The following is a 14,991-nucleotide window of genomic DNA, read 5'->3' as shown; positions in this document are numbered from 1 at the left end:
TCAATAAATCACTTGAAAACAGCAAAACCAATGATAAATTGATTCTACAAACTTTGTGCACGAAGACAAATTCATAATTATAATGCTAACATCTCAGATAGCATTTTAAGAATCTAATCAACACAGGGAGTGAAATAACCTCAGAGGGAGTTAATGTCATTCATTTGCAGATATTTTATCATAAACCAAAGCCTTTGGTCAAACACAAATTTTGACCATGTATAATAGTGTTTTCACTCAAAACCACAGAGAAATATTTGACATCTATCCCATAGATGTTGAGATAACCAAAGAGTGAAGTAAAATTCAAATGTAAACTGAATGTGAAGTAAGATTCACAAGTAAACTGATCTTTATGGAAATCAAAGCCAAAAGGGAAGATGAAGCAAAGGAGAGATCACCACGACGCCGACAGTGATGGGTGATTTTGTGATTGTGGTGTGATGAAGGCAGTGATCAATGGTGTGTGGCCTCCAACTCATTAGGGCTCCAACACATTATGGGCGTTAAAAATAGAACACGTAACAGACAGATCTCTGACATCTCCTCGTTATAAGTGATGAGAATGGAAGTACAAATTGTCCTATAACGTTCTCCTCCATTTACGAAGGGGAAAAAAAATAAGAATGTCTAAAGATTACGTTTCGCTCGCTTTTTGTTATTTCAATCCCAGCTAAGTGCGATGGAAATGTGACTTCTACCACTTCCTCTGTGCAGCAGTGATACCATTACAGAGAGCAGAGTAGCCGCGGCTCGTTGCCTGAGAGGTGAGGAGTGAATTATGGTAATTAGGCGTTAGCAATCGGGATGATTAGGGTGGAAGGACAATGGTTCCTTCCTGGGAAAAAGGGAAAGAAAGCAAGTCGGTGGAGTCTCTTTGTTGTCTATGATGCTTTGGGTTTCTTTAATGACATGAGATTTTTTTGTTGTTGAAGAAACTACAATTGAACCCAACTGAAATACAAATTCACATTTTTCGCTGGAAGGTCAATCAGTCAATAACTTCAAATTGACATCACTGGCCACCTGGACAAGGTTTGTTTTAGAAAATAACCAATGAAGCTCACAAGCTCTAACTAAGGACTTTATTGGTGGTTAATAAACAATCAACCAATGCTTTAAAGTTTATGTATAAGTCGTTGATTTTAATAGTATTCGGGTTGCAATGTTGTGAAAAAAATCCCTTTGTCCAGTGTTCATCTTTGGTGTGAAAGGTTAATGATCCATAATTTAAAATAACTTTCTAATAACCTGTCAACCTAAACATTGTTCTTATCTAAAAGGTGCTGAATTTGGTTAACAAAAGAACTCCTTGGAAAGGACAAATGACATATTTTGAAAGACTGTGATATACAATACAGCTGGAAGAGATCTAGCTGTATTGTGCTCTCTGTACTTCTGTACTATACTAGTGGAGTTAATTTGACACTGTGGATGTGTTGTTAGTGTTGGAATATATTCTTCTCGCTGCAAGAGATGTCTATCTTGCAAAAAAACCGAGGAACACAAGGTTACCAAGGTGACTTGCTGTCGTGACAGCCGGTCGACAGTCCCGGCTTCGTTAATGGGACTTAGCGACACAGGACTGTGGCGAGAACAAAGATTTCAATTTATAAATAGAACGAGTGAACAAGAGATACCTGGCATGCTCGTATATCTGAAACCTGGTTATTATCAGGCTCTTCGCCTCATAGCCCCGTAACTAAATTAGCTTTTCAACCCAGAGGAGAAGTACAGTCACATGAAAGCCCACATGTTGATTCACGTGACACGTGTTCGGTTGTCATGTGAGCGTTTGCCCGCCGACATCTTTCCGTCGAGCCATTACTACAACCAGAAGGGCCAATTCATTGTCTCTGCACATTGATTCAACAAGGCTTTAATCAACAAACTGAGCAACAATCAGCTTCCTGACCGCCGCCCACAGAGAACAGCAGCACCACACACACACACACACACACACACACACACACACTGTGCAGTGTAGTACAGAATGAAAAAGGGTGTACAGGAAAATCTGCTTTCACACAGAGGTTTACACAACTATCTTTGCCTCTTCAAAGTGAAGCTATATATATATATATATATATATATATATATATATACATACATACACACACTCACATGCTTAATACAGCATATTGTACAACACAAAGAACCAAGAGATATAAAATATATTTTTTAATTCTTTCACCCGAGCACCTGAATGGATGCTCATTTGAGAACCACTGATCTGAGCTGTCGGAGCAAGTTTTCAATGTGGCCAAAATTCAGTGAACTTCGGATTTGACACATAAATAATCACCTTTTACCTTTCTTGTTATTTGCGTGATTAGATATGTGCGCAATGACGTGAAAAGGCTGTGCAAACACTAAGCACTCCTTCAACCACAGCGCCGTTACAAAGGCCACAAAACGCACCATAAAATAGCTGCAAACAGTGTGAAAACTTTGGCAAAATGCTGAGACGTTTTTCATTGTGCCTCAACATGCAAAAGGCGTCAATCCAATTAACATGGCCCGCACAGAAACGGCACACTGACAAAAATAGTCATTTGTCAACTACAAAATAATCAAAACACGTCAAACAAATAAATGGGCGCAATCCGTAAAGTCAGTAGTGCAGGGAGGGGAGGGGTGAATAATGCGATCTGCCCCCAGACTTCACAGGCCTTACGCAGCTTGTGTGTGCGTCACCACGAGCACAGGTGTGTCCCCTGTCACTGATTGGTTCAAACAGCCCTGGAGCCAGAGAGCAACAGCGAACCCACCGTCGCACAATTTATTCAATTTACAGAAATGCACCTGCACCTGCAAGATAATCGGTTCACGCCGTCTGTCTGTGGAGCTGATCGATGCTGCTGCCGAATGTCTGACTGACGAATAAATATGAGTTAGGAAAACACGATCATCCCGGCAAATGTAAAAACGGAATATTCCCTGTAGACGTGGATGGAGGGCATGGGTTTCTGTATTCAATCAAAACGGTTGAGAAAGTAACCAAAAACATTCGCTTTTACTACAAAAAAATGGTACTAGAGTATTAGTAGTAGTAATAGAGTATTACTACTGCTAATACAACAGCTACTTATCTGTACTGGACGTATATGTCAACTGCTGTGATCTAATTTATCTACTATGTGATGCTCAAAATATAACAAGAAAAAAGTAAATCTCTGAAGTTGCCCAATTCAACCGCCGCGCTGGGTCAGCGTGCCATCGGCCAGACCCCAGAATTCAACATGACACCAAAAAAGCTGCGCCCGAACAGGACACAAAAGCCAGAGCTATTGATGTGGTAAGATGAAGGGACCGGGGGGACCGGACTATATTTAGTGTCATTGAGATGCTAATGGTTTGGACCATGAGAGCAGTGTATGCGTGTACGTGTGCCTCAGCACGTGTCCGGGTGTGCGTTTTAACAATGAGCTCTACAAGAACCACAACCTGAAGTCCCGGGCTTCACGTTGGGAACATTGATCATAGAAGCATAATTACAATTGGGCTTGGCAGAATCAATAGTTGTTTGTCTGCGAGGACATTGCATGGAAATAGCAGCAATGCTGCTTTCTTTCTTGGCCTGAATCAATCGCTCTCTCTCTCTCTCTCTTTCTGTCTCTCGACCCAACCCAGATATCTGCCCACGACTGTTGTCTTCCTCCTACTTGTTTCCTAGCAACTGATCTGACGTGCCCCTATTCACAGCGCTGAGAATTTGTCGCCGTAACCCTAGATTTTGTGGAATAAGCTATTTAAATCACCGTTCCCCAAGGAGGTCTGAGTTATGATTGTTGTCTCCAAAGCAATCGACCGCGGTTAGAAGCATGTTGTTGACCCGGTTTCTGCCATGTATGAAGTTTAGAGAGGTCGATGCGAACAGTGAATAGGGTGCTGAAACCATCAACCGGGTAACAAAACAAGCATCGATGCAGACATTTCTACGACTGCCTGAGACGTTACATCAATTTGAGCTACGGAATTTAGGATTTTGCCACATTTTTAACTAATTAAGTGGGTCTCTGGCCTGGCTGTCAGGGCTGGTGCAGGCAGGCAGAGGCAGGACTCACACACAGAGTTGCAAAAAGGTATTCTTTAATAAATACAAATACCAAAAAGTGGCCAAACCGAGACTGACGTGGCTTAAATACACAGGGGAGGTGCAGGTGATTGGACACAGGTGGAAAAAATCATCGGCACTGCAGACAATCACAGGGGAAGACAAGGCAGGAAGTGAAGTTACCCCAGGGACATGAAACTACAAAATAAAACAAGACACAAACCCAAACCGTGACACTGGCCGTGTAATGAATCCGCTGTGGTGAACTTGTTGACTTTCATTACTGCCTAATGTTTGTCCCTGTGGTACAAGATCAAAAAGAATTTGGAATGTGAATATCATTGTGGGGCCACGTTTTAGCATCTAGCTTAATGGGGGAGGACACTTCGAGCTAATATTTACTATTTAAAACGTCAAAGATGGTTCTGTACATTAGTATGAATTGATATGTTTACTAACACAATCACATGATGCGCCCTAAATCATGTCTAATGCTGCATATTTGCTGAATAGTTGAATGTGATGGAAAATGCGATTGCTAAGCAGTTATCTCCATCTAGTGACACACAGATGTATTACATTATTTTATAGTAACTAATGTACAAAATTAAATTCTCAAATCTTAATTTTCTGTTTGGATATTTGGCGTTCAATCAATTGAGAAGTCAGTAATTACAATTGATTCTACTATCTGATAACTTACTGGTTTTATTTATAGAATACTAAAAATTGAAGAATATTTATTTTTATGTAACTGTGGCCTCAGTTGTTTTTTTATTTAGCTCAGTCTGCCCCTCAGGCCCTGTCTACTGTGCCTTCTCACTCCCCCAGGCCCATGATGGATTTCCAAGAAATTATCCAGACCTGCCTCTCTCCATCCATCCACCGGAAGCCCTCAGGACTCTCCAATTGCGCTCCACAGAAATAACATTAGGGTACACGAGGGTACTGTTAGAACACACTGTGCAGGCAAGCGCGACCGAAGCTGCAGGGAATCACTGTGACTGTGGATTTACGCGAGGCCTCTGGAGGGCAAAACCACGCTCCTCCAACCACACACACACAGGATGACATCGAAGCGTGGCTTGAGGTGAATAAAATGGGGGAATGATTCATCGGTTTTTTGTGCGTTCGCAGTCTCAGCCCCTGCTTCTCTCCATCGATGTTTTCCGCGTGCAGACGGAGTTCACGTCAAACTCCAAAAGCGTCATCATGTGACATGTCCCCCATTTGCTCTCATTGTGCATCTGCTTTGAAAACTCGCCTAAATCATTCCTTGTCTTTGACAAAATCCTTTCCGGTTGGATTACGATGCCACGTTTTTCCCATTTATTTCAAACGGCATCATCGTTTAAACCGATGGTCACTTTCACGCGCTAGAACATCCACTTGTCCTGTGAGTGCACGAACGAGGCCGCGTCCGCAGCGGGGACTTCCCAGCAGCTCCACTAGAGGTCACAGACACGACGTGGAGAGGCGGTAGTCGGCTGCCACGTTGGATATTGATGATGACTCAGTTTGCTTACCCAGCAGCCCTCTGCCCATTTATAATAAATACTAGCCTCCCGGAGCAACATAAGTCACACGGCTGCAACGTTTGGGCTCCCTCTGGTTTTGAGAGGTGTGGAATGGACGTGATGAATATCTCGCTCGCACATTACGGGGCGGGTCTCTGGCTTGTTTCCCCGCATAGGTCTCCAACAACAGTTAATGTGGTGATCGTGATGCTGGCCACATATTCCAACCCACTACCAAATTGTGATCTCACAATGAGGCGGCCAAAAGGGGCTATTAGATACAGCTAAGGCCCTCGTGATAAGCCCATTTGGCTTGAAAGCATCAGTGACTGAAATAAATCCTGTCGTACTACAAAGGAATTATTTGCTCCAATAAGCTAACAGCATTGAACTCTCGGAGCACATCACAATCATCTTTGATATTGAAATCTGAAGCTTTGAATGAACGAACGGGGAGTGAATTCGAGGTCTATGACGGGGGGGGACACCTTCACCCCCTTCAGCATGGCAGGACTTTAATGTTGAAAGAAGCACATGACAGCTCAGCTAGTTTACACACAGTAAAGAAATTATTAAAGTTTTGTTCTGAAATGGTGAAAGAAACATTAATACAGTTTTAAATCCCGACAAAAAATAATGAATTATAACATTTTTGCCAAGCAGGAAGTAATGTTTTTTATTTGCGGCGTTTTCGTGCGAAATAATATTTTCTGAAAAAGGTGATATGATCGTAGTTCTAGATTTATAACTTTTTTTATGCAACTTGACAATCTAGGTTGAACCTTCCTCTCACTACCTACTGCCATAACCTATTTTAGAGTGTGTGTGTGTGTGTGTGTGTTTGGGGGTTAAAGATAAAGAGTAACTTCTCTGGCCAAACATCATTACATGAGTCTGTCTGTGCATTCGTATAGGTTGGCAGGTCCCATTGCTTCAAGTGCAAAATGGTTTAATACCAAAGGGCAGAGCGGGAGGTCAACACAAAGAGTTTCTTTTCCTGAAAGAAGCTGAAAGCAAACCAGGGTCTCAGAGAAATGTATCTTTCCAGCAACGTTAATCCGTTTCACTCAGTAAATCAAGGTAAATAATTATCTAACATGAATCAACAGGGTCGATAGGCTGCTTCCAAATCAATAAATAATGGATTCTTAATCAAGTGTTCTGATGATCCTGAGAAACATGGATCTCGCTCTATGTGCCTCACAAGGTTTTCTTTTTTCATTTCCAGAATTACAATTAAGACCTAGCTACTCTTCTTACACCTTTCTTATGCACACAGAAATCAAATAAAAATTCCACATAACACAGAGCTTAGACATCATTTCAAGACATTGCTCGGAGCAAGCGAGTTATGAGCAGATCTATCATCCTTTTAATTATTAAACGGACAATAAATGTAAGAAGTATCGGCAAACCATACTCATTAATTGTCCTGTTTTCGGTCTCTGCCCATCTGAGAGGGAACGTTCAATAGCAAATGAGATGGAAGGACCAGAGGCCATATTTCATGGAGGTCCCTCAGGATACGTAGCTGGTGTTATTTAGCAGCGCACGAGCCCAGATGTTACATGGCTGTAATATTTAGTACTGAAAGAATTGGGAAAATGCAAAGGGAGCATGCAGAAGATCTCGACATCTTAAAGATACATTTCCACAATCTCCTGAATAGACTTTGCTGACTCCCGGATAACGAATGCTAATGACTTTTTTGGGATGTTTGAGGTCCGTAGTATCACAAAAGGATTTGTGGTTTGGGTATAAAGTCTCAACAGCTATTGTCACATCCCCTTAAAGATGAAACGTAACCACTTTGGTGATATCTTCATTTTATCATCAGGTTCACTTTATGTCCAAATGTCTGCAATCAGATTCCCATCAACCTCACTTGTGCTCTGTGTTTAGCGCTGATTAGCAAATATTATAAAGCTAAAACACTGAACTAAGATGTGGATTGTGATAAGAAAGTATGATTACTAAACATAAGCATGTTAGCTTTGTCAATGTTGCTATGCTAACGGTAGCATTTAGTTGAAACCATTGGCATTTTAACCTTTACTGATAGTGACAACGGTCTGTTGGCAGGTACGGGGGGGGGGGGGACAATGAGAGGGAGGGGTGGCATTTCGACAAAGGTCAGTATGGTGACATTGATAATACAATACAACAATAAAGTAAATGCTATTTTTAAACACAAACTTGTTGCATCAATATTGTCTTGAAGTTGAAACCAACAGAGATAAAAACTACGCCACAATCAGAGCAATCAAATATGCTACGCTATTAAACCGATAATAAATGACAAACTATAAGAACCAGTTTTGTATTACTTCTCTCTGTATTAGTCTCTTTTTGCTGCACTTCTAAAACTCCCATCCCGTCACTGTCTCTATTCTAAGCCCCGGAGCCAAATTTTGTCAAACTCAGACACCATCACCGACTGACATATCCGACAGCTTGGTAACTCATGATCTCTCCCCATCGCTGTGATGGTCATCAACAGTGTCAGTTTGCTGGTTTGCCGTCCAAACACGAGAAGACAGACGGACAGAGAGAGAGAGAGAGGGAGAGAGAGAGAGAGAGAGAGAGAGAGAGAGGGAAACGAGTGAAGGGACCGAATGTGAGGCTGAATGCAAGGTGCAGTGTATCGTTTTATCACTTAATGAGAGGCGCTCTATCTTCAACAAATACATCGTTGTCGCAAAACAAATATGCCAGCTTGAATGAACAGAAACATTATTATGGAGTGAGCCAGTGAACAAACATTACCTCCCCTCACCCCATCACATAGTCTCCCTCAATAACGTTGCCTTCTCCATTCTGCATATTGTTTGACAGACACATGGTTTTGTGGCGCTGAATATGGCTTTTCAGCGTGTCATCATTAATAATTCACTTATGACAAACAGCTCTGACATTTAAACTGCGCTGGGTGCCTATCTGACACAGAGAGTGAGAGACAATAAGGAAGGAGAAGGAGACCGATACGAGGAGAAGCAGATAATCTCTCTCTCTCTCTCAAATTAAATTATAAAGAGTCAGGTGGCTGGCCTAATAAACTGTCAAACCCTGAGTAGTAAAATTGAGCGGAATAAAAAAATTGTAACTTAGCATGTTAGCATACAAACATGTAGTTAAGGACAACTATGAGGCTCTTGGAAATGTCAATAGTTCTGCAAGTATTCTGGTTGCAACCAAGGTATTGATGCTGCTAGTAGACTAAAATGAAGGGATGAGCAAAGTGTTCATCCTGAGGAGAATTATCATTACAAATGTTTCATGAAAAAACCAAGCCAAACAAGACATTTCACTGAAACCGCAAATGTAAACTTCATGCTGAAGAAACAGTCACAAGATCATCAAGTTTAGCAAGTAATCTCATAAATTGATAAACAACCATTAGTTTATTCATGGAGCAAAGCCACTCGCAAAATAAAAAGCCATTTGGTTATGGCCCTGCTACACCCAGCTGGTCTTATGTTGTCTTTCACAAAAAATGAAATAAAATAAAATAAACCCAAACCATGTCCTTTGTACCGGTGGAAAAATAATGAGGCTTGTGCCTGGTGCCTTAACAAAAAAACTCTGACACTGTGTGCTCCAATCAGGTTGTGATCAGTACAAATAAGGGTCACACACTGGGTCCAAGTCTATAAACACACCCCTGCCGAGAATAGCGCCAACAAGAACCTAGGGCGCACAGCCCTGCAGAGATAACCACTGACATCACAACGTACTGCACACACAAACACAGCAAGCGCACAACGGCTGAGGCAATGATTGTGTGCCAGAGTCGTCATGTTTCATCTGTTACCTCTGAGGCCTGCAGCACGTCACCTGTGAAGCTTTATTTGAATTGTTGATTTAACATCCCTAAATATCAGTCTTTACTGTGCAGAGTTGTGTGTGTGTGTGTGTGTGTGTGTGTGTGTGTGTGTGTGGCCGGTCCACATGGCAGGCTACAACAAATTAAATGCAGACCAATTTGTTTGGGGCTTATTGTGAATGTGGTGTCCTATTTTCTCTAAAAAAAAACAAATGAGCTTCCGATTTGAGGCAGACAAATGTGCCCAGCAGTATGAAGGAGTGTTTAACTGGTTGGATTTATTCGCTTTCGTCTCTCTCGCCCTGCATCCGTTTGCTGTGAATGTGTGCCGACAAGTGACGAGTGGAAGTGTCCTCAAACGAAAAGAAAAATAAAAAGATGACGGGCACACAAATGCAGGTGTGACGCTGGACCCAGAAGAGTTGAAATCAATGCAAATCAAGAAACTAATTTAAGCCTCCAGTACACATACACACAAATTACAACCAGCTGTTCCCGGAGCACACTAAATGTATCTTGCGCTGTATCCACATGCTGTCACTCGGAAACTGGCCCTGCTCCTTTCTGTGGAAAGGTATTCACTCTTCCTCGCTGCCCTTTCCCCCCGGGAAATAGACAGTTTGTATATCAAACACAAAAAACACACATCGCCAAGGTCAAAGAGAGACCAAAACATTTGTAGTGCCATCCTCTATGACCAGAAACTACTGAAATTGTTGAAATGCCAGATCCCTTCAGTTTGATTACTGTCATTAGGGCCACGCTAAGGCCACATCCAAGTACTGTTATTTCATCGAGCACTTCCGAAAGGATGTTTTTATCCAGACTGCCACGTGTCAAAATGCGACAAATGCACATACACACAGACTCGCACTGCGAAAAATTGACAAACACACAAAATAACCCTAAGGCACCAGAATCTGAGGCCTAATTGCTTCATTTATTTGCTGTTTTAACACTTTCGAGCAGAGCTGTGTGATATCAAAAGATAAGACAAGAGACAACTCTGTGGCTCAGAGTGGCTTCACAACACCAAAGGGTTTAAAAATGAAACAAGACATCGATGTTTTGTTCTTCACCAGAAGATGGGTTCCTCCTCTGGGGAATGTTTATTTGAGAGAGAGTGTATTTCTATGTCTGCGGCATGAAATAGGGAAGTTAAACCGGTGCAAGAAGACCCCTCACAGGGTCACAAGAGTTCCTCCTCTGGGGACCATTCATTATTTCAAGGAACACTAACCAGAGGTTTGGGAAATGTTGCCCGTCAACGACCACTGGGAAGATGGAATGAATAAGACGTTCCTAATTGTTTTCAAGGAGTCATAAATGTCCACAGGAACGTGGTCCAGACATACGTGATGGGGGCTCTACGTGACCGATTAGGGGAACACTACAGAAGCAGTGGTGACCACAAACATCCATTCACAGCTGTATTGCACTGAACCAGCGCTTGTATGTATCTTGCTGAAGGCTAAAGGGACAAACTGAGTTCTGGACTGGATAATATTGAGCTCTGCTGATTGCTTGCAACAAACTCACATGAGCTTTGTTTATTTTTTTAATGGCATAATGCTCTACCTTGGTTTGAAAACCGCTTAATTTCCTTTGAATTAGAAAAGCAGGTGCACACTTTGGCTCAGGTGCAACATCTCATTTTCTATCCTGCTGTCAGGTGGCTGTGGGCTGCTAAGTGGCTCTGAGAGGTAGATGTTCATGGTTGTTACGTACCCTGACTCACTCTGTCCCCTCAGTGGATGAAGTGTTGATCTGTCATGTAATATTGTAATAATCATTTCAGGCAGGGGGGGGGAGAATAGTTATTTGCTCCATGACTGAGCATCTCAACAGGCCTGTTGTTCCAGTAAACAACCGCATCAGTAACTCTGTCACATGGGCTTGAATATCAAACGCATACAAAACTCACTCCTCTTATTTCACATTTCTCTCCTGTCCTCATCTCCCCCCCCCACCCCCCCCCTGCGTTCATTGCATGTCATCATCCATCTTCTCCTCACTTTCTATCTGCTGCCATGCTCCCCAAGCTCATGTCTCTTTGGCCAAATACATAACTCAGTATGGGATATGGCATTCTGTACCCGTGGTGAGGAAGGAGGAGAGGGAGGGGGGGGGGGGGGGGGGCGGTGGCGGAGGGGAGGTGGGCACAGAGGGTTCCAACGCCACTGGAGGTTAAGGCCCAGCTTCCACTGGGAAACAGAGGGGGGGCGTCACCGCTATAATCAGCTAGAGAATCCACAGCGCCGCAGGGCAGGAAACCAGTAAAAGCGCACACAGCCTGTAGCCAGTTGGCTCGGGGCTTTGGCAGGAAGATTGGAAGCAGGAGGAACAGCTGATAAAATCCACCTCGCGGCACTTCTAAAGCTCGCAAATTAAAACATTAAACGAAAAACGACATTAATTATGCATTAGCCACAATCGCGCGGCTTGGGAGCATTATTAGCTTGCACCCAAAAGTACCGATGCGACAGTAGCGAATTGGTATGCCCGAACTTTGTTAGGCTTGCTGTTTTCTTCCAGAGCCGTTTTTTTATATTGTCAAATAATAGTTTACAAAAAAGCATCAGAATACAAATTTGAGGCTGAAAACTCATTTGACCACAAAAACAAAAGGTTATCCAAAATGTGCCCGCATCAGAGATGAATATCCATCTTAGTTGTGGTACCGTGGGTTTTGATTATGGCAACAGGCTTGGGAATCGAATTCTTCCCAAATAATGTTAAATATAAAAAAATTCCCAAGCATCTCTATAGCTGATTTGTTTTATATTCACCACTGCTCAAGATATTATTGCAGACAGCTGTGTTGCTGTCTGTTACTACATAAATAAATATATATATATATATATATATATATATATATGATTATGGCAGGTAAAAGAAAGCGGGGATCTGTGGGTAAATCAGCATCATACTCACTCCCACTCCTTGCGTCGAGCCTGTGGCGTGCTGTGAATCTTATGGGCCTGGTGGGCTTTGACGATGTCCTTCTGCTCGATCAGGCCGCCCCGACGCCTCTTCATCACGTTGGGGCTGACCGCCAAATCTCCATCCGCCCCTAACAGTCCGGCTCCGACCTCAAACGTAGAGGCCACGTCCAGGCAGAGGCCGAGCCGGCTCGGATGCGGAGGCGGGGCGTGGCCGGACACGTGCGGGAGGTAGAGGGCGTCGTGGCTGGCGGAGAGACTTCGGGGCTCCTGGAAGGCGCGGGACTCGGACAACAGGCCGGACCCACCGGCAGGTCCCGGGCGGTGCTCCCGCCAGTCCTCGCTGTCCATTGGGGACGAGCGGAGGGCGTGGTGCCTCGGGGTGCTGCTTCCGGACATCGCCCCCTTGCACAAACCGCCTCCTGAGCCCTCCGGCCCCGACGGAGCTCTCTGTAGCCCCGAGGCATTGTGGTCCCCCGTCAGAGACTGAGAGCTGACCGAACAGGAGCCCAGTTCCAGCATGGTGGGAAGGCTGCCCCGGGTCTCAGCATAGTGCTGCAGGGAGGAAAGGAAGTAGAGGTAATAGAATGGAAGTATTTTAAAAGGACAACTTTAATTAGATATCAAACACTCACAAAACATTTTGTTTGGATGTTTTATTAGACAGGAGAGAGTTGATAAGAAAAGGGACAAACTGAAGGCCGTCTCAAAAGCGAATGACAAATAGACTGAAGGTTGTTTTGTTTAGTTGGTTTTCTAGTAACTACACCAGCTTAACTTTCATGTAGACATCTTCTCATTATATGCACACCCACCCGCATGCAACCATGCAAAATCCACACAGCGTCTCTAATTTGCTATTCTGTGTCCCACCCGAAACGCCACAAAAGAGCACGAATTTTATTTGGTTTGCCACATCTGGAACAATTTTGAAGATGCAGTTTGAATACTGAGTAATTTCAAGTAGGTGACTTCTAACACCGCCTAGGAAAAATCACACTCACTTCTGGCTTATTGTAAATCAGTGCAACGAGACAAATACAGATAGCTGGATTAAATGATCAGATGGCATTCCACCCCTGCAGATTTTTTTTTTATATAGCAACATCATTTCCATCATCCAGCTTGTGTTTGGATGATAGATCATCTGAAATGACTCAGCTTTTGGGCAAATATGAATTTGATCAGCTAGGCAATTGGCCAATGGCCCAAAAGCTCTCAATTCCTTCAGCCACTTTAAAACATTACCCGTTCTCAGAGCATAAAAAATGATTAGATATCTGTAATGTAACTTGCAAAATTATATAATATTGTTAGTGCAATGCTTAAAAGTGCAATAACAAGGCGCACATTTAAGAGGGAGTTCTTTTTTCAACCCATCTTTTCCTTAATTTTAGTTTGGGGTACTTGCTCGGCAAGACATTCAATACATACTCTAGCCTGTCATGCGGTTAAAGCCTCAGCCTTCGCTACCAATTTAGTTACCAGAATGACAGATCTCTGGATTTATGGTCCCCCGCAGAAAAATGGTTCTAAATAAATTGTGCAGTGGAAAATATCAAGCCGTTAAAGAGTATGCTGTATAGTTGTGAAGAGCAAGTGAGATGAACGGATGAAAGCCATTTAACAGTCACGAGCATCAGCATAGAATTCATCAGACTGCTTCAGCGCATTGAGAGCAATTAATTAGATGCTGTCAATAAGTGGACGAAATGGTATAAATGGGGCACTGACGATGAGAAGCACTCCTGAGTTGATGATGTGGTTTAAATGGGGCAAGAAAGCTTCAGCTCCTTGATTTTTAGCACGGCAGACACCTCCACACAACAACATTTTTACACAAAGTTAGAAAAGAAAACCCTGCTTGATTTGCTGACATCTCTTACTAAAGTAGACGAGATGCCGTATGATGAAAAACAGCAGAACTGTCACGACCGGACGGTGGACGGGAACCCAAATGCACGACTCTCACAACGTGGTGCGAAAAAAGAATCAAAGTTTATTAACAAAAGGGCAGGGCATGGCCGCTGAAATAAAAATCACTCGTGGGCGAGGAAAAACCGATCTAGAGACAAAAACTGAAAGCAGGCTCAATTAAGGTGTCGACAAAAAAAACGAGGCAAGACTGTGGACCTACGTAACGCTGGCACGGTGGCTTGGGACAAGACGAACTGGCACAGGACAGAGGGGGACTCAGACAATATATACACACACAGGGGAAGTGCACAGGTGGAGACAATCAGGGGAGGGGCGGCAATCACACCGACACAAGAGGAAGGGGAAAGTTGCCTGAAACAAGGGGAAGGTTCATTTTCCAAAATAAAACAGGAACTCACGAGACGGACACGAGACAACCTAACTAACATCTTTTTCTGGACATGACAGTACCCCCCCCTTTAGGGACGGCTCCTGACGGACTTTTGCGGTTGTTGAAGTCCCTGATGAGTGCCGGATCCATGATAAAGCTGGACCGGACCCAGGAACGGTGCTCCGGACCATAGCCCTTCCAGTCCACCAAGTATTGGTGTCCCCTTCCGCGTTTGCGTACGCCCAAGAGTCGCTTCACTGGGTAGACCGGTCCCCCATCCACCATCCGGGGAAGTGGCGGAGTTGCGGCTCCGGGCACCATAGGGCTCTCTCTAACTGGTTTCA

General features: G+C 43.4%; 1 protein-coding gene across 7 annotated transcripts in view; it reads right to left on the bottom strand.

Annotated features, from left to right (window-relative positions):
* Positions 1–14,991, bottom strand: part of LOC119216279 (voltage-dependent R-type calcium channel subunit alpha-1E) — a 77,777-nt gene that overhangs the window by 52,513 nt on the left and 10,273 nt on the right. For all 7 annotated transcript variants that reach the window (XR_009956683.1, XM_062563239.1, XM_062563238.1 and 4 more), the window contains one exon: positions 12,332–12,894. Coding sequence is in view for 6 of the 7 variants with exons in the window: in XM_062563239.1 (XP_062419223.1) it covers positions 12,332–12,861 (530 nt within the window). In the remaining variant the exon portion in view is untranslated. The remainder of the gene's footprint in view (positions 1–12,331; positions 12,895–14,991) is intronic.

The sequence above is a fragment of the Pungitius pungitius genome, chromosome 7 (assembly GCF_949316345.1).
Source record: "Pungitius pungitius chromosome 7, fPunPun2.1, whole genome shotgun sequence".
In the NCBI taxonomy this organism is placed as follows: domain Eukaryota; kingdom Metazoa; phylum Chordata; class Actinopteri; order Perciformes; family Gasterosteidae; genus Pungitius; species Pungitius pungitius.
Note: the sequence above shows the minus strand (reverse complement) of the source record. Positions and strands in the feature narration are given on the sequence as shown.